This window comes from Eubalaena glacialis, chromosome 10, assembly GCF_028564815.1.
Source record: "Eubalaena glacialis isolate mEubGla1 chromosome 10, mEubGla1.1.hap2.+ XY, whole genome shotgun sequence".
In the NCBI taxonomy this organism is placed as follows: domain Eukaryota; kingdom Metazoa; phylum Chordata; class Mammalia; order Artiodactyla; family Balaenidae; genus Eubalaena; species Eubalaena glacialis.
The window spans coordinates 72,919,543-72,939,009 of record NC_083725.1 but is presented as its reverse complement, the minus strand read 5'-3'; the positions used below and the strand labels follow the sequence as shown (position 1 = coordinate 72,939,009).

At 39.6% G+C, this 19,467-nt stretch overlaps 1 protein-coding gene across 1 annotated transcript in view; it reads right to left on the bottom strand.

Moving 5' to 3' along the window:
* Window positions 1–15,340, bottom strand: part of NLRP14 (NLR family pyrin domain containing 14) — a 40,952-nt gene extending 25,612 nt beyond the window's left edge. Inside the window, 8 exon segments of the mRNA XM_061203727.1 lie at window positions 3,551–3,627; window positions 4,421–4,632; window positions 4,634–5,467; window positions 5,470–5,742; window positions 5,744–6,021; window positions 14,174–14,229; window positions 14,231–14,243; window positions 15,049–15,340. Coding sequence (XP_061059710.1) covers window positions 3,551–3,627; window positions 4,421–4,632; window positions 4,634–5,467; window positions 5,470–5,742; window positions 5,744–6,021; window positions 14,174–14,229; window positions 14,231–14,243; window positions 15,049–15,340 — 2,035 coding nt within the window.
* Window positions 15,341–19,467: the final 4,127 nt, after the last annotated feature.

Sequence of the window (19,467 nt, the reverse complement as noted above, 5' to 3'; positions counted from 1 at the left end):
CTTACTATATTCAGAACAGCTGTCTGAATATATTTTTCTTTTCTAAAAATGCCTGCTGCTTAATTTTCAGGTTGTCCAAGAATTTCTTGTTGTTGAGTGTGAGATTATTTTTCTGATATGAACTAGACATTGAGATATGGCAGAATGGAGTTGTTGCTAAAGCAGTATGGTTGCAGAAGTTATGTGTTCCCCACGTATGGGCCGAATGCACCACAGGTGCCAGAGGAATGGTGCTCACAAGAGAAAGAGCTTTTACGTTAGTAAGACAGGTTTCATGGGCCTGTTCTAAAGCAAGGTAAATCATTAGATAAATTAATGTGGTCTAAAATTTGAGACCTAAAATGGCTATGGGACTTCTCCCTGATTTTACTAAAGTGAGAAATAAAAATGCACACATGTTTTCTTAGATCACATAAGGCTTTGCATTTCTTTAACAATAAGTCTAAACTAAAGAATTTCCTAAATCTCTTACAGTTCCCTTATAGGTCAAATAATCATTACTTATGTTAATATTTATTGTTTATTTTTTTTAAACATCTTTAATGGAGTATAATTGCTTTACAATGGTGTGTTAGTTTCTGCTTTATAATTATGTTAATATTTAAAAGAATATAAATATAAATCTGGGTGTATAATTTAAATGAGTTAAATAAATAACCAACATCTTTATAAATTAGGATCTTATAAATCTTGGAATGAGACAATATTACAAACACTATACTATCTGGGTCAAGCTTGAGATATAATACTGTTTTGCTAAATTCTTAGTTACTAACAGTGGCTATACTCTCCTTAATGTTAACTTGAATATATTTTCTAAACTTACTAATTGATTTTGGAACCTTGGAGTAATGTAATATTTTAAAAATTAGTAATTTGTGTTTATCTAAAGACATCTAAAGAAATTAAACTTCAAAGAGAGAAAATAAATTACATTCTTACAACAATCTGTTACCATTTCTTCTTCATACCATTCAAATTAAAATAGCAAAATCAATGTATTGTCTTATATCCCATATTATTTATGTTTAAAAAGTTAGGGCTTAAACATTTAAACCAGGGGTCCCCAACCCCTGGGCCATGGACTGGTACTGGTTCGTGGCCTGTTAGGAACCGGGATGCAGAGCAGGAGGTGAGCGGCGGGTGGGCAAGTGAGCGAAGCTTCATCTGTATTTACAGCCACTCCCGATCGCTCGCATTACCGCCTGAGCTCCGCCTCCTGTCAGATCAGCGGCAGCATTAGATTCTCATGGGAGCGCGAACCCTACTCTGAACTGCACATGCGAGGCATCTAGGTTGCAAGCTCCCTATGAGAATCTAATGCCTGATGATCCGAGGTGGAGCTGAGACAGTGATGCTAGCACTGGGGACTGGCTGCAAATACAGATCATCATTAGCAGAGAGGTTTGACTTCACAGAGAGCATAATAAACCAATTGATTGCAGACTCATATCAAAACCCTATCAGTGAGTGGCAAGTGAAAACAAGCTCAAGAGCCAATATCCAGAAGAAAAATAACACATGACCACAAAGAGTAAGATTAGGAATAGTGTGTAGACATCAGGAGGCTGTGGTGTAGATTAAGAAGCACAGGCTTTGAGCTCCAGTTCTACCATTTACTAGCTGTACTACTTTAAGTCCCATCAGGTCTCTGAGCTCCAAGTTTTCTTCAGCCATAAAATGCAAATGCCATCTCTTTTCACAGGGTTGTGAGGATCTAATAGTCAATTTCAGTGAGTACACAAAAGCACTTTGTAAATTTTAAAATGCTGTATAATTTAGTTATCAGGCATACTATCAATAAACTCATTTAAACAAATAAAGGGTAATAAGCAATAAAACAGAGGATAGCCTAGTGATTATAAACATAAGCTCTAGAATGTAATTGTCCTGAATCCCAACTCTATCATTCACTAAACTGGGTAAACTGGCTGATTCTGGCCACGTTACTAACCTATGTGAGCTTTGGCTTCTTTATCATAAAAAAATGAAGATAATAGTCTCTATTTCTTAGGATTACTGTGAACATTCAGTAAGATAATCTATGGAAAATGCTTAGCAAATGTTTTACTTTATAAATGTCCCTAACAATTGGTAGCTGCTATTATTTCTATTAAAACATATAAAAGTCTACCATGCTGCCTTATATATAATAGCTACTGTAGGGAAGGAAAAAATACATTTTTCCCTCTGCCCTCCTAGGTTCTGTGAATGGGGCTCTGTAAATCAGACTGACAAAAGTCATTCCAGAAGAAAGTGGGGAAATTTTATTAGCATGTGCATTGCAGATACACATGGGAGATACTCAGTTACTCAGTTATGAGTAACTCAAAGGAGTGGTTAGAATTTGGAGTCTATATATCTAAATTACTAGGGGAAAGGCAGGGGGAGAAAGGGCACTCATAGGAAAACAATTGACTTTTTGGAAAGGTAAATGGGCCTCTAGGAGAACAGATGGGAGGTATGATGGTGATAATGTCTATCTGAGTGTAGGGACAACTGCTGTCTCCAAGAAGACAGGATTAGAGTTGCTCTGGGGAGGGGATTTATGACAGCTGATTTTAAAAGCTGAGTTCTTTTGAGAAGTTCTGCTTTTAGGCAGTAAGGGATTTCAGGAACTCAAATGCCTTCAGTTCAAAATAATGCTTATGTAAAAGCTGCATATTTTGAAGTGGCATATACTGATCCACATCACTACTCAATAAATATTGGTTCCCCCATGCCTTGCTTAAATTGGAATAAATGACATTGCAGAGGGGTGGTCTCTACATCACCTAAGGGTCTTAAATTTGAGAAAACTAGGCAATAAATCATTCATTCAGACATTCAAGCGCTTACTATGTACAAATACTATGGATAAAACGGTGGACAAGACAGAGATCCTGCTCGTGTAGTTTACAATGTAGTTATGCCATAGAAAAGACTGAGGTCACCTATATTGTCCCTTTTAAAACACTGGGTTCTTGGTCTCTTTTATTTTCATAACAATGGCAACTCTAGGATTAGATAACACTACAACATAGGTGAGGGGAAGGTAGCACAAAGACTGGCAATATAGTGGCCAGAATGCCATCCTAACATCAAATACGTTATAATTATTAGGCATCAAATACATTCTAATGCCCTGGGTTGAATCACATCTCCTATAAATAGAACTATGAGGCCATAATTAGAAAACTGACTGCAGGTGATTATTCACAACTCCCCAAGGACAGCAAAGGTCATAGCATCCCAGCCTACAATTCCTGCTCCCACAGTTCAGAGAGAAATGAAATGCATGTTCTTATAAAAGGAATACAACTGTATGTAATGGCAATGAGACAACCTGGGTCAAGTTCGAAAACCAAGGACTTATAATCAGATGTGTGACCTCAGTCAAGTTATGTACACTCTTGGTACCTTGGTTTTTTATAAGTAAAATGGAAATAATAGCATCTATGTAGGATTGTTGGGAGACTAAATGAGCTAGGACTTAGAAGGCTGTCAGGTATGTGTTAAGCAAATTTAGCTATTATTTGATGTGTGCTTGAATCAATAACTGTACACTTACTTTCTGGGTGAACTTCTCTGAATCTCAGTTTTATAATCGTAAAAATAAACTGAGATATGGTTTTGACCAGCATTAAACTGGATAACATGTTAAATATCCCGTGTACTGTATAACTGTATACCACATAGTAAGCCCTCCATTAATTAAATCTGGAACTGATACCATAGTTCAATTCTACCCCCAGACTTAGATGGGTAGAGTCAGAAAAGGCAACTCAAGGAAGGAGAGAGGGTAAAATAGTATGCATAAAATGCTGAAGGTTCATTTATTCTTTCAAAACATTCCTTCAGCACCTACTATTTCTTACCCACATCTGACTCTCTCCATTTAGGTGTTAAAGGGCTGAGACCTTCCATACAAAGGCCAAACTATGTCTAGGTAATGGGGAAGGTGAGTGACGTCAGTAGAGTATAGTGAAACAGCCCAGATAGATGACCTATGTAACCTGGGTTCAGCAAGAAATTCCTGGTCCCTATCCTTCGGGAAGGCATTATTTTAAAAAGTTAAATATCATCCTATAGTGGCTGGAAGCTAGCCCTATGCTGTCTCCCTCCTTGAAGACGGAAGCACTCATTCCACAGGTGCTGGGAGTGTTGACAGCTGACAGCTCTCAGCCAAGTCCTTCTCTTGGGGCTGCCCTCAGGCCAAGAGAGCCACATCAGACACGTTTTTGCCCATTCCTCACCAGTAGTTGTGACTGGTCAATAGGGGGTTTCAGTGCCTGGCCTCCTTGTCTCAAGGTGGGACAATTCTGAAAGGTTATCCTGGCTCTGGGACCTCAGTTAAACAACTCCTCCCCTCCCTCTGACAACATCTACTTCCTTCACTCCCTCACAGGGCACTTCCAGGGAACTGACCTAGCACACTTACCAAGTTTCAGCTGGGAAGCTTGAGTTTAACATCTTCTTCTCAAATACCACAATTACAGTCAGTTTAATGGTCCGTAAACACTGGCAATGCTTCAGGCAGAAGGAAGACACAAGCAAATGGATTTCCTCACAAATATCAATGACAACCTTTTGGAAGTATCTCATTGCCTGGCTTATAAATACTTCATCTTGAGTCTCATACAGGTGGTAAAAACAACTCCAGAAAAACCAGATGTGATGGAAAATGTTCACTGTTTCCTAGTGTTTCCATCCACTGAAGTATCTCCCATTTCATCTCCAGTGACATTTTACAGTTAAAAGTTTCCTCCAGTTGTTTCACTCGATCTTCCTTCAAAAGGCCAAACAAAAAGCATTTCATCTGCAGCAAATGGGGGTCTTTATAACTCCTGTTTTCAAGTACCAGCTCCAAGTCTTCAAAAGACTGAAAGGAATTGTCCCTGGTGCCCCAACTACCTTGCAACATATAAAACATTGCTGCAGAAAACTCCTGAATGTGCAGGTGGGTGAACACATAGCAGTTTTCATACTCTTTGTCCTTTTGAAGAATATTCATGTCCAGGAAAATTGAGACATCAGCTTTCGCTAACCCATGCCTTCTGAGATTTTCCTTGTAAAACGCATATGTCATAGTCCGTGCTCCTTTGGCAGCCAGGCAGCACAGGCTTCTCAGTTGGGTTTGGCTGGGTAGACTAGGAAAGCTTCCCTCTACCCGTGTCAACAAGCTAGAGATACAGCAGGTAAACAGAGATGTGGTTGTCTTGCAGGTCAGTGTGATATCACCACCCCTCTCCATTTGCTGCTCCAGACAACTACAAATGACCCAGCACACTACGGGGGCTTTGCACATGCTAAAAAGCATCTCATTGTTTCTTAGGGAACTGAACACTTGCAAGGCCCACCTCTCATGTTCAAAAAATTGGTAAATATATGCCTCTCTCGCATCCTCAGACCTACCTAGTAGCTGTATAGAATGCTGACTCTTCAACAAAGGCTTTAGTTTCTTACAAGCTGTGAGTTTTGTCGTCACCTTAATAAGGACGACTCAGGGAGCTTCACTTTTCTCAGCAAACTACTCATGAGGAAGGACACGGGGTGTACCTGGGTCCAGTCTGCACACAGCACACACTCAGGTTCCTCAAAGGCAAAGTTCAGTTCATCAAAACTATCAACAATAAAAAGGAGACTACTCGGCTGGGACAGAATCCTTTCAATGGGGCCTTCTGTGCTGGGCCAGTCCTTTGATATCATTTGAGCAAAGCTTCTCTCTCTCAACTGGTTAATTTCTCTTGCATTGAGATAAAAAAACATAGGTAAATTTCTGCTGGTAGGGGTTGCCCTGTGCCCAGTCTAACATCATCATTCTCACCAAGGTTGTCTTCCCAACTCCAGCAGCCCCCTGAAGGAGCACGGTCTATGGCTGCGAACCTGTTCTGACATCCTCATCAAACAAACATTCCAACAGTTCTCAGCCTTCCTGAGCAATTTCATGACAGAAGTTTTCAGATTCTCCAAGCAAATGGTTCTTATCTAACATGATGCAAAATATTTCCTTTATTTGAACTCTGTATTCTGCTCCATCACCTAAATCAGTTAGAAGGGAACCAGAAGATACACATGATCAGAATTAATTCTGATTTTCAATCTTAAGAATATTGCACTTAGAGTAGGACCAAGAGGTGATACATGCTGAAATCAAAGTACAGCTGGTTTAAATGAGAAAGGAATGTAAATAAAACAAAAATATTCTTGTAGGTTTAAAACCCACATGATAAACTGTGAAAAACCAGAACCCACAATGCAGAAATTAATGATGGAACATAAAAATTAGATTCGTTCTAGAAATACTTTTTTTCTTCTCTGTACTTTTATTCTACAGAGAAAAAAGAGGGTATATGTGGAGAACACAGCCATCATCCAGACAAAAAGAGAACACAGGCAGCAATTAACAATAATACCCAGAGAGGACCTGAAGACAGATCTGAATCTACAGATCAAAATCATCCACTTTATACAGATAAACCATTAGTGGACATGAACAGTTGCAGACATTCTCCCCAAGGAGCAAGACGGCTAAGCCCCACATCGAGCTTCCCACCCTTGGGGTCCTGCACTGGGAAGATGAGCCCACAGAATGTTTGGCTTTGAAGGCAGCAAGGCTTACTTTCAGGAGAGCCAGAGGGCTGTGGGAAATACGACTCTGCTCTTAAAGGGCACATACAAAATCTCACATGTTGAGACCCAGGGTAAAAGCAGTAATTTGAAAGGAGCTCGGGTAAGACCTAGTATCTGATCTTGGAAAGCCTCCCAGAGAGGCAGGAGGCAACTGGGACTCACCCATGGGACACAGACACTGATGGCAGCTGTTTGGGGAGTTCCTTCTACCACGAGGACACTGGTGCTGGCAAGAGCCATTTTGGAGTCCTTCCCCTAGCTCATTAGCACCAGGACCCAGCCCTGCCCACCAGCTGGTTGGCACCAGTCCTGGGGCACCCCAGACCAAGCAGCAACCACGTAGGGACACAGCTTCACCCCCCAGCAAGCCAATAGAAGCCGTAGGCCCCCCTGAGCATCCCAGCTGGCCCAGGACCCAGCCCCCTGACCCCCACCAGTGGGCAGACACCAGTCCCTGGACCCTGCCTACCAGCGGGTGGACACACCAGCTCCAAGATATCTTAGGCCCCTCAGCCAGCATCCCTGGAATCCAGCCTCAACCACCAGTGGGCCAGCATTGGCCCCAGAACCTGCCCTCATCTACCAGCTCTAGGACCCCCAGGCCACAGCCAGCCACCCCAAACCTGGCTCTGCCCATTAGTGGGTCAGTACTAGCCCTGGAACCCCTTAGAGCTCCACAACCAGTCACCTCTGGACCTGGCTCCACCCAGGGGTGCCAGGACAGACTGGTCCAGTCCTGGCGCCCCTGTACTCCCAAAGCCAGCCACCTTGTAATCTGGCCCCACCGACCAACAGGTCAGCCCAGACTGTGCAGCCAGTCACACCACGCCCCAACCCCACCCAATAGCAGGTCAACACCAGCTCTGGGAACCCTGGGCCTGCAGCCTGCCACCCATGACCCAGCCCCACTCACCAGTGGGACAGCACCAGGACAGGGACTCCCCAGGCCATGCAGCCAGCCGCTCCAGGACCAGCTCCACCAGCAGCCAGCAGCCTCTGCACTAGGCAGGGCCTAGCAACCAACCAGGCCAGGGGCCAGCCATGCCTACCTGTGTGTCCACAGTAGGCATGTGGCCTGTTGCAGCCCTGCCACAACAGAAGGGCCCAAGCAGCCCACATAGGGGTCACCACAAGAGCATATAGCTCTGTTGACCAGAGGGAAGTGTGCTGCTGGACCTCATAGGTCATCTCCTAAATAAGGCCACTTCTCCAAGATTAGGAAGCACAACTGACCTACCTAATACATAGAAATAGACACAGAAACAACTACAAGAAAAAAACTGTAAAAAACACAAACACATGGAGGCTAAACAATATGTTAAACAACTAATGGGTCAATGAAGAAATCAAAGAGGAAATAAAAAAATACCTAGAGACAAACGAAAATGAAACCATGATGATCTAAAACCTATGGGATGCAGCAAAAGCAGTTCTAAGAGGGAAGTTTCTAGCAATACAATCTTAACTCAGGAAATAAGAAAAATCACAAATAAACAACCTAACCTTACACCTAAAGGAACTAGAGAAAGAAGAACAAACAAAACCCAAAGTTAGTAGAAGGAAAGAAATCATAAAGATCAGAGCAGAAATAAATGAAATAGAAATGAAGAAAACAATAGCAAAGATCAATGAAACTAAAAGCTGGTTCTTTGAAAAGATAAACAAAACTGATAAACTTTTAGCCAGACTCATCAAGAAAAACAGGGAGAGGGTTCAAATCAATAAAATTAGAAATGAAAAAGGAGAAGTTAACAATGGACTCCACAGAAATACAAAGAATAAGAGACTACCACGAGCAACTATATGCCAATAAAATGCACAACCTGGAAGAAATGGACAAATTCTTAGAAAGGTACAATCTCCCAAGACTGAACCAGGAATAAATAGAAAATATGAACAGACCAATCACAAGTACTGAAATTGAAACTGTGATTAAAAACCTCCAAACAAACAGAAGTTCAGGACCAGATAGCTTCATAGGAGAATTCTATCAAACATTTAGAAAAGAGTTAACACCTATCCTTCTGAAACTATTCCAAAAAATTGCAGAGGAAGGAATACTCCCAAACTCATTCTATGAGGCCACAATCACCCTCTTACCAAAACCTGACAAAGGTATCACGAAAAAAGAGAATTACAGACCAATATCACTGATGAACACAGACGCAAAAATCCTCAACAAAACACTAGCAATCCAAATTCAACAATACATTAAAAGGATCATACACCATGATCAAGTGGGATTTATCCCCAAGGAGAGTTCAGTATCTGCAAATCAATCAATGTGATTCACCACATTAACAAATTAAATAATACAAATCATACGATCACTTCAATAGATGCCAAAAAAGCTTCTGACAAAATTCACATCCATTTAGGATAAAAACTCTCCAGAAAGTGGAGATGACCATACTACCCAAGGCAACCTACGGATTCAATGCAATCCCAATCAAAATACCAATGGCATTTTTCACTGAACCAGAACAATCTAAAATTTGTATGGAAACACAAAAGACCCCAAATAGCAAAAACAATCTTGAAAAAGAACAACAAAGCTGGAGGTATCACAATCCCTGACTTCAGACTATACTATAGTAATCAAAACAGTATAGTACTAACACAGAAACAGACACATAGAACAATGGAACAGAAAAGAGAGCCCAGAAATGAACCCATACTTATATGGTCAATTAATCTACAACAAAGGAAATATGAATATATAACTGAGAAAAGAGAGTCTATTCAATAAACGGTGTTGGGAAAAGTAGACAGCTGACATGCAAAAGACTACTTTCTCACACCATATACAAAAATAAACTCAAAATGGATTAAAGACTTAAATGCAATGCAAGCAACCTAAATGTGCATCGACAAAGGAATGGATAAAGAAGGTGTGGTACATATATACAATGGAATATTACCCAGCCATAAAAAAGAATGAAACAATGTCATTTGCAGCAACATGGATGGACCTAGAGATTGCCAGACTGAGTGAAGTAAGTCAGACACAGAAAAACAAATATTATATGATATCGCTTATATGTGGAATCTAAAAAAATGGTAAAAATGAACTTATTTATAAAACAGAAATAGAGTCACAGATGTAGAAAACAAACTTATGCTTACCAGGGGGGAAAGGGTGGGGGAGAGATAAACTGGAAGATTGGGATTGACATATACACACTACTGTATATAAAATAGAAAACTAATAAGGACCTACTATAGAGCACAGGGAACTCAATCTATATGGGAAAAGAATCTAAAAAAGAGTGGATATATGTATATGTATAACTGAATCACTTTGCTGTACAGTAGAAACTAACACAACATTTTAAATCAACTATACTCCAATAAAAATTTTTTAAAAAAGACTTAAGTGTTAAGACCTAAAACCATAAAACTTCTGGAAGAAAACATAGGCAGTATGCTCTTTGACACTGGTCTTAGCAATATTATTTTGGATATGCCTCCTCAGGCAAGGGAAATGAAAGCAAAAGTAAACAAACAGGACTACATCGAACTAAAAAGCTTTTGCATTTGAGGGTATTATGCTAAGTAAAATAAGTCACACAGAGAAAGATATAATATCACTTATATGTGGAATCTAAAAAAAATGCAACAAACTAATGAATATAACAAAAAAGAAGCAGACTCACAGATATAGAGAACAAACTAGTGGTTACCAGTTGCGGGGGAGGGGCACTATAGGGGTATGGGATTAAGAGGTACAAACTATTACATATAAAATAAGCTCCAAGGATATATTGTACAACACGGGGAAGATAGCCAATATTTTATAATAACCATAAATGGAGAATTCTTTTAAAAATTATGAATCGTTATATTGTACACCTGTGACTTATATAATATTGTATATCAACTATACTTCAATAAATAAATAAATAAATAAAAAGCTTTTGCACAGTGAAACTATCAACAAAACAAAAAGGCCATCTACTGAATGGGAGAAGATATTTGCAAATACTATATCCATTAATGGGTTAATACCCAAACTATATAAAGAGCTCATACAACTCAACATTTAAAAAAACCCTGGTGGCGCAGTGGTTAAGAATTCGCCTGCCAATGCAGGGAACACGGGTTCGAGCCCTGGTCCGGGAAGATCCCACATGGGGCGGAGCAACTAAGCCTGTGCGCCGCAACTACTGAGCCTGCGCTCTAGAGCCCACAAGCCACAACTATTGAGCCCGAGTGCCACAACTACTGAAGCCCGCGCGCCTAGAGTCCGTGCTCTGCAACAAGAGAAGCCACCTAATGAGAAGCCCGCGCACTGCGACAAAGAGTAGCCCCCTCTCGCCGCAACTAGAGAAAAGCCCACGCGCAGCAACAAAGACCCAACGCAGCCAAAAAAAATAAAAATAAATAAATAAATTTATTAAAAAAAGAAAAAAACCCTATTGAAAACTGGGCAGAGGACCTGAATAGACATTTTTCCAAAGATGACTTCAGATGGGCAACAGGCACATGAAAAGATTCTCAACATCACTAATCATCAGAAAAATACAAATCAAAATCACAATAAGATATCACCCTACATCTGTCACAATGGCTATTATCAAAAAGACAACAAATAACAGGTGTTGTTGAGGATATGGAGAAAATGGAACCCTCGGGCACTGTTGGTGGGAATGTAAGTAGGTACAGCCAGTATGGAAAACAGTAAGAAGGTTCCTCAGAAAATTGAAAACAGAACTACCATACCATACAGTAATTCTACTCCTGGGTATCTAGCCAAAGAAAAATGAAAACACTAATTCAAAAAGATATATGCACCCTTATGTTTATTGTAGCATTATTTACAATAGCCAAGATACGGAAGCAACCTAAGTGCCCCTCAACAGATGAACAGATAAAGAAATTGTGGTATATATACACAATGGAATATTAGCCATAAAAAGGAATGAAACCTTGCCATTTGTGACAACATGGGTGGACCTAGAGGGTGTTATGCTAAGTGAAGAAGTCAGACAGAGAAAGACAAATACTGTACAAGTTCACTTATATGTGGAATCTAAAAAACAAATGAAAAAACATAATGAAACAGAAACAGAGTCATAGATACAGAGAAAAACAGGTGGTTGCCAGAGGGCTGGGAGATGGGAGGAATTTAGAAATAGGTGAGGGAGAGGTACAAACTAAAAAAGAAAAAGAAAGAAAGAAATGAACATTGAAGCATAGCCTGAAGAATATTTTAAAGAAAAGAAAAAAATTCCCAAGTGTCCAAGTAGAATGAAAATATAGTTTCATCTTTTCCTAGTTCAGTCTGATTCCTTCTTTAGAGCTTAATTTAAATGTCACTATCTCTGGGAAGACTTCTCTGAACTCCAAAGATAGATAGTTCTCTCTTTTGTACATTCTCAGAACACAGTATATTTTTCATTCACAGCACATATCTCAAGCTGGAATTACTTTAATTTTTAAAGCATATAATTCTTTTCTTTGTTCTACTAGGGCATTCAGTGCAAACATCTAACAAAGTTCATATCCCACTAAATTATGCTTAGTTCTCCCCCAGGGGAAGGTATGGTATTAGAAGTCAGATACTCTTTCTTTTTATGGTATAATATCATACAGTGCTGTACTTTTAAAAAATTGGGATTATAAGGATGATCTTTACTTTCTTCATTATACTTTTATCTATCTTCCAAATTTTCCAAAGTAAATTTCTATGGAGGTAGAACCTTGGTTTCCTAAATTTATGGCCAGTTATACCACAAAAATAAGCTTCCTTATATTGTATCAGAAATTAAGGTCCAAGCAGGAACTTATCTTCAAAATCATTTAATACAATAAGAAATTTTTATTTATTAGTGCTTAGAATAAAGTAGGTTCTCAATTATTTCTTGAATGAAATAATGTAGCCCATTAGAAAGCAGCATAGCTGAGCTAAGCTGGTCCAGTTTTCTTTGTATTATAATTCAATTTATATAAACTGGAATTCAGCCATATAGAATTCAAAACAAAGTAGGGGTACTGGAAATGGTATTGAACTAAGACTAAGAAAACCTGGTCCTAGAAATTACATTTTACGTAGACTAGTTGTCACCATCCTGGAACTCAATTACAGCATCATTTCTTTTTTTTTTTTTAATTAAATTAAATTTATTTATTTTTTACACAGCAGGTTCTTATTAGTTATCTATTTTATACACATCAGTGTATACATGTCAATCCCAATCGCCCAATTCATCACACCACCACCACCACCCCCTGCCACTTTCCCCCCTTGGTGTCCATACGTTTGTTCTCTACATCTGTGTCTCTATTTCTGCCTTGCAAACTGGTTCATCTGTGCCATTTTTCTAGATTCCACATATATGAGTTAATATACGATATTTGTTTTTCTCTTTCTGACTTACTTCACTCTGTACGATAGTCTCTAGATCCATCCACGTCTTTACAAATGACCCAATTTTGTTCCTTTTTATGGCTTAGTAATATTCCACTGTATATATGTACCACATCTTCTTTATCTATTCGTCTCTCGATGGGCATTTAGGTTGCTTCCATGACCTGGCTATTGTAAATAGTGCTGCAATGAACACTGGGGTGCATGTGTCTTTTTGAATTATGGTTTTCTCTGCGTGTACGCCCAGCAGTGGGATTGCTGGGTCATATGGTAATTCTATTTTCAGTTTTTTAAGGAACCTCCATACTGTTCTCCATAGTGGCTGTATCAATTTACATTCCCACCAACAGTGCAAGAGGGTTCCCTTTTCTCCACACCCTCTCCAGCATTTGTTGTTTGTAGATTTTCTGATAATGCCCATTCTAACTGGTGTGAGGTAATACCTCACTGTAGTTTTGATTTGCATTAATTTGATCTGATTTGATTTGATTTGCTCTAATAATTAATGATGTTGAGCAGCTTTTCATGTGCTTCTTGGCCATCTGTATGTCTTCTTTGGAGAAATGTCTATTTAGGTACTCTGCCCGTTTTTTGATTGGGTTGTTTGTTTTTTTAATATTGAGCTGCATGAGCTGTTTAAGTAAAGATTTTTCTTTTGATGTGGACCATTTTTAAAGTCTTTACTGAATTTGTTACAATATTGCTTCCGTGTTATGTTTTGGTTTTTTTGTCCCCAAGGCATGTGGGATCTTAGCTCCCCGACCAGGGATCAGACCCACACCTGCTGCATTGGAAGGCAAAGTCTTAACCACTGGACTACCAGGGAAGTCCCTACAGCATCATTTCTAATGGAATAGAGGAGATGCAAAAAGCCAAATAATCCCTGTCAACTCAGGGACTCTTCAGTCTATAAAACAAGATAACAAGATACCTTTGTTCATCAGACTGTCAATTTTTGACTGGCCATTTCCAAATACTGCTCTTTTGAGGCTTTGAATTAACATGGTCCTGTTTCTGACTTTGTCCAGAGAGCCAGTTTTGTCAACTCTTTTTGAACAATAATCACAGAACAGGTAGGATATTGCAAGAAGTTAACAAGAGTTGAACAAAGGTCCCCTGGGAGATAACTTTCCCCCATCATGCTTCAAAAGCTCAAACCTCCCAAATCTGACAAAAAGCCCATCTACTTACCCAGCACTGCTTCCTGATCACCTTGTACCTCTCTGGCCCCAGTGTCCTCTGGTCTCAGTCTGGGCTGTCCCTGCAACAGGTTCCAAAAGGATCGTGAGATTTACCAAACACAAGGAGAATTTGGTGATGGCCAGAACAGGGGCCAGAATTTTCCTCAGTGGTCCAATTCTATGATCATCTGGGTTTAAGAAACTAGAGCCAACAAAGCCTCAGACTCCACCAGCTTAGCTGAGGGTGAAGTGATGTGGTGTGAACAACACTGAAGCATGATACCTCTTGCCATGCTTCCCACCCTGTAACTCTAATGCAAGTAGTATAGTCTAAGCCTAAGTTTCCTTGACTGTACTGACCTCACAGGGATACGGTGAGGCTCAAAAGAAATAATGGATATACATTTTGGAGCTCTAAAGCCTTGTATATGAAGAAGGAATTTTAGATGTCTACAGAATTTCACGCCTGGGAATGACTAAAAATACTGTTTTGCCTTATATCCCGTAATAATTTTTTGCCTATTCCTCATATTTCAGCAAAGATTTAAGGTCATATTTGAGTGTCCTCAAAATTTAGGCCAACCTATGACTTTATTTGTAGTTTAGGCAAAGGAGCACTAGATGGGGCGATTCTTTTCACTCAATTCCTTTAATCATTCTAATTGGTACAAGATGGATGAATTACCCCCAATTAAGGAGCCAGGCTGAATAACAGTACTCAGAACCCTCCAGCCTGTTTTGTGTTCCTCAAATGATCCAACGTACTTGAGCACCATGGAGCTTGTGTCCCACAGAATGGTTTAATCCCCAAGTCCCTCTCATAGAATGGGCTCCAGGAACCACTTCCTTCTTCCCACCCGCAGATGTGCGTACAGCATCACTCACAGTTGATCTATGCATTTGCTCTCTCACACAGATCCTTCAGGTTCATCTTGCCAAAGATTTTGAGAGCCACCTCCCAGGCCTGCTCTCCTGGATAATACTTGTTCATCAAGTTAGCCAAATCCTCCCACTTGGCCTTCTTCACTTCAGACCAGGGTATCCTGCAGGATCCAGGTTCCGTGGTCTCATTCTTCAGGAGTGACTTGAATCTATTTCATTCCTCTTTGTTTAGCTCCTCCAAATACAGTAGCAGCCCAAAATCAGAAAAGAAGGAGGAAGATGACAAATCTGTCATCTTGTCCATGGATCAATATTCAAGCTTCAGTGGGGAAAAAATAATCAAAAGAACGTGGAATAAAGGGGCCTATGGAAAAGTAAGTTTAGAAAATGAAATACCTCTAAAAACATAGATTAATTCAACAAACCTGTGTTGAAGCCCACTGTATCAGGCTCAGTACTGACTTTCTGTCCACTGTAATACATTTTCTATCATAAAAACATTCTTCTAATATAGATCCATCTATGTTTCTTCCACCTTCCCAAGAGTTACTCCCAGTCCCACACTTATGAGCTGTAAGAAATAAAGAAAGGCAATCCATCTCTCATTACTCTTCTGCAAAGCAAGGATATCAGAACCAATCTCAGAGGACTGTGGTATGGATTAAATAAGGTAGAGTTCAAATATCAACTGGCTCAGAACAGGCTCCTACTAAGTATTGGCAAATTTCTTCATTCTCTCTCTCCCCCACCAACACCCAACATACATCTCAGCCTATAAAACGTTGTTATTGTACCCCCATCATTACTCTTGAAGCACATTTGTCACCATTGGCATATATCACCATTTACCTCTTGTCATGTCATCTCTGGTCACAAATCCATACTAGTCCCTGAAGATCTGCGTTCTTAGCTCACAAGCTACTTTCACATCCACTCCCCAACACCACAATTATTCTGGGTGAGCTCAAAGTTAAAGCCCTTCCCAAACAGCATTCTCGCCCACCTCAACCCCCATGACCTCATTCCACTCCAGCATTTCACTCTGATGCTCTCACTCAGACTTTATCAGCAGCAGCTACCCAAACTCTGCAGAGTCCCTTAAATTAATTAAACTCTTAAACTAATACCTTCCAGTTAATTGAGCAGTTTCACGCCCTCACTCCCATGGTGACTGTTCTTCAAATGCTATCAAATCCTAGTCTTTTGAGCCCTCTGTTTTCCTCTTATTTATCAGCCATCTTAAGAGCCTTATTCAATTTCTTATTTAGCACGGGTACTGCAGTCAATCGTTTAAACCGTATCTTCAAGTTCCTCATCTCCTCTTCAGTGATTTGCCTAAAGAGACAGAGCTAGTAAGTGGTACAGCTAGAACTCAACCTAGATTTTTCTCCAACCCCCTCTCCTTTCCAGCCTTTCACATGCCACCCCCTACTCTTGCCAATGGGATTCGATAAAGATTGATGGGACAAGTAAAAATGTACAGAGGGAGATTTTACTTCTTAAACAGAATGTGAATTATCTGAAAATTACAAAGTAAATCAGGACTTTCTCCTACAGTAACTGGTGAGCTATCGGCTGTTTTAGGGTTTTGTTTGTTTTGACTGCACTGCAGAAATAATCTAGATTATAGATTAGGATCTGACCAAAACAGGTTCCATAGTAATTTTTTTTTAAAGAAGCAAAAAGGAGAAAATTTGAGGAAACTTCAAAGGAACACTGAAATTCCTCCAGAACATACAAAATACAGTAGGTGAGGGAAAATGTGATATGTAATGTACAGTTATCACTGCATGGGAGCCTATCTTTTCCTTCTTCTTTCCTGTAACAAAAGAAGGTGGCTCTAGCCCCTTTTCTATAGCTCATTCCTTCACCCCTGAATCTCATTAGAGTCAGGAATTATTAAGGGACTTAATCCATCAGAAATCTCTCTTCACTTCTCTAGCCTCAACTTCTCCCTGTCCTCTAAGTCCTTCTCATTAGCATTTAAACACGCCCAAGTCCACTTTAGTCTTTTACGAATGTTTCCTTCACTTCACATCCCCTTCATCTTCAGAGTCAAATGTCCTCACAGTCTTCTATACTTTACGTATTATACCTCCTCAGTCCCCTGCAATCTAACTGTTGCTACCACAATTCCACTGAGATAGCTCAGACCAATGACCACCCTTTTGTAAAACCCACTAGGTAGGCATTTTAAAATTCAATTTTCATATCTGTAAGCAGGAAAAATAACAGTACCTACCTCTGCAAGGATTGGAAGATAACACATGCACCTAATTTACAGGGTGCCATACGTATAATACTACTATTTTAACAATGCCTTAATTGTTGATATTTTGTCCCCCCTTGGCTCTCATCTGAATCCTACTGGGTTTCTACTATATGATATCTACAACTCTCACAGAGAGTACAATATACTTTGGCTTCCTTCCCAAAGGTTTTATGCTGTTCTTGAAGGAATTTGTTTTTTTTTTAAATTTTCTGGTCTTCCTTTGTTTACATTTTTGGGAAGAGGAAAACAGAGGTTGTCTGGTGTGGCTCCTCTTCTGCGATGGCATTCATAAATTCCAAAATGTTCTGAACTAAAATGGGAACCCATGGCCTAAGAGGATCTATTTCAATTTGCAAATTTATTGATGTAAAAGTTTACCACCTATAATAATGAAAGGATATTTGTTCAAAATAAATTATTCACTCAGCACACATTAATAGTTACCATATTTTTTGAGGATCTACTGTGACAGGTTCTTTATGAAAATTTTCTCTAGTCCCGAAAGTTTGGTTTTATCCACATTTTACCGATACAGGGACTCAGAAATTAAGAAGCTTGCCCAGGTTACAGAGTTGACAAGCTTATCAGACTACAAAATTCATTCTCTTTCTACTAGGTACCACTTGCCTTCTAATTTCACTTTATTTTCCCAGACACTGGGTATTCAGATTTAATGAAATCTGTGTGGCTATGCTCTGATATCTGACCCCGTGCTGAACACCGGGCTAGGGGAAAGGGAAGACCTCTAAATATATAATGGCAGTCTTCTGAGCTCTAGCAGTTCCAGAACACAAAGGAAGGAGGAATTCTTTTCCATAGAGGGTAGAGATGAGAAGGTCTTGGAGAAGTTACATGTTATCTAGGAAACAGGATATTCCCACCCTTTTCATACATTCCTGTCTGATTTCCTTTCTTGGGCCACTGTAATCTCCTATAGCGGTTTCTCAACCTCACCACTATTAACATTTTTTGCCAGATAATTCTTTATTTGGGGGATACTGTAAGTGCATAGTATAATGTTCAGCAGCCTTCTTGGCCTCTACCCACTATATGCCGTTAGGACCCTCAATCTCCCACAGTTGTGACAAACAAAATGTCTTCAGACATTGCCAGATGTTCCCAGGGCAGCAAATTGCCCCAGTTGAAACCAATTCCAAAGCCTTACCCTCTACTGCTTCGTACACAACTCATCAGCCCTTCTCTATGACATTACCATAACAAATCAAAGCAACAGAGTAGATAGCTCAGAAAAAGGCATTCCCATGAGATTGTAATGTATGATAGAAGAAACATAATAATTGGGAAGGGAAGCATTCAGTGTAGATTATTAGGACAACGTCTAAACCATTCAGACAAAAATTAGTATCCTCAGAATAAATCTCAGATACATAAATCAGTACATTGTTAATACTTCAAACAAGAGGGGGGAAAAGCAGAGCATATTCATTACACCTTAGAAAAGGAGGAACTTATCAGCTTGGGCACAATAAGGGAAATGATCAAGAATCAGGATGAATATCAGGAGATATATTGTTAACTATGTTGAAATTAAAACTTCTTGTCCATAGGAATTCAAACACAAAAGGTAACCTGAAAACAGCAAATGTTTTTAGGAAATTTGACAAATAATGAGTTGAAGTTTAAATTAGTAAAACCACTTTAGAACTGTTGGCATTAACTACTAAAATTGGAGATATGCACCCAGACCCAGATCTTGGTTTCTAATACCATTCTCCAATAAGAGGAATGAGGGCTCCTTGGAGAAACTGCTGATTCTACAACTGGGGCTGGGAGTATACAAACTGAGTCTAAAGCTTCTTGTTATGCCAGAAAGTAAGGAAAAGAAAAGGATGAGGTAGGTCAAAAAGATACAAGAACCAACCCAAAAGAGCTCCCAATGGCAAAAGTAAGTAATGTAGCATTATAACCTAAAGTATAAAGCAAATGTTCATAAGTCCGTACTGATATAAATGACTGAATGAATAAATTAATGGGGGGAAAGAGACAAATCTTACTTACAGAAGAATTCCAAATACTTTATGTAGCTATTCCTTCCTCCAGGAGGTGGATCTTAACCCCAGCCCACGCCCACCCAGGAGTGTGGATCATTCTTAGTGATATGCTAAGTGGAGAAACCTGACACTCTGCCC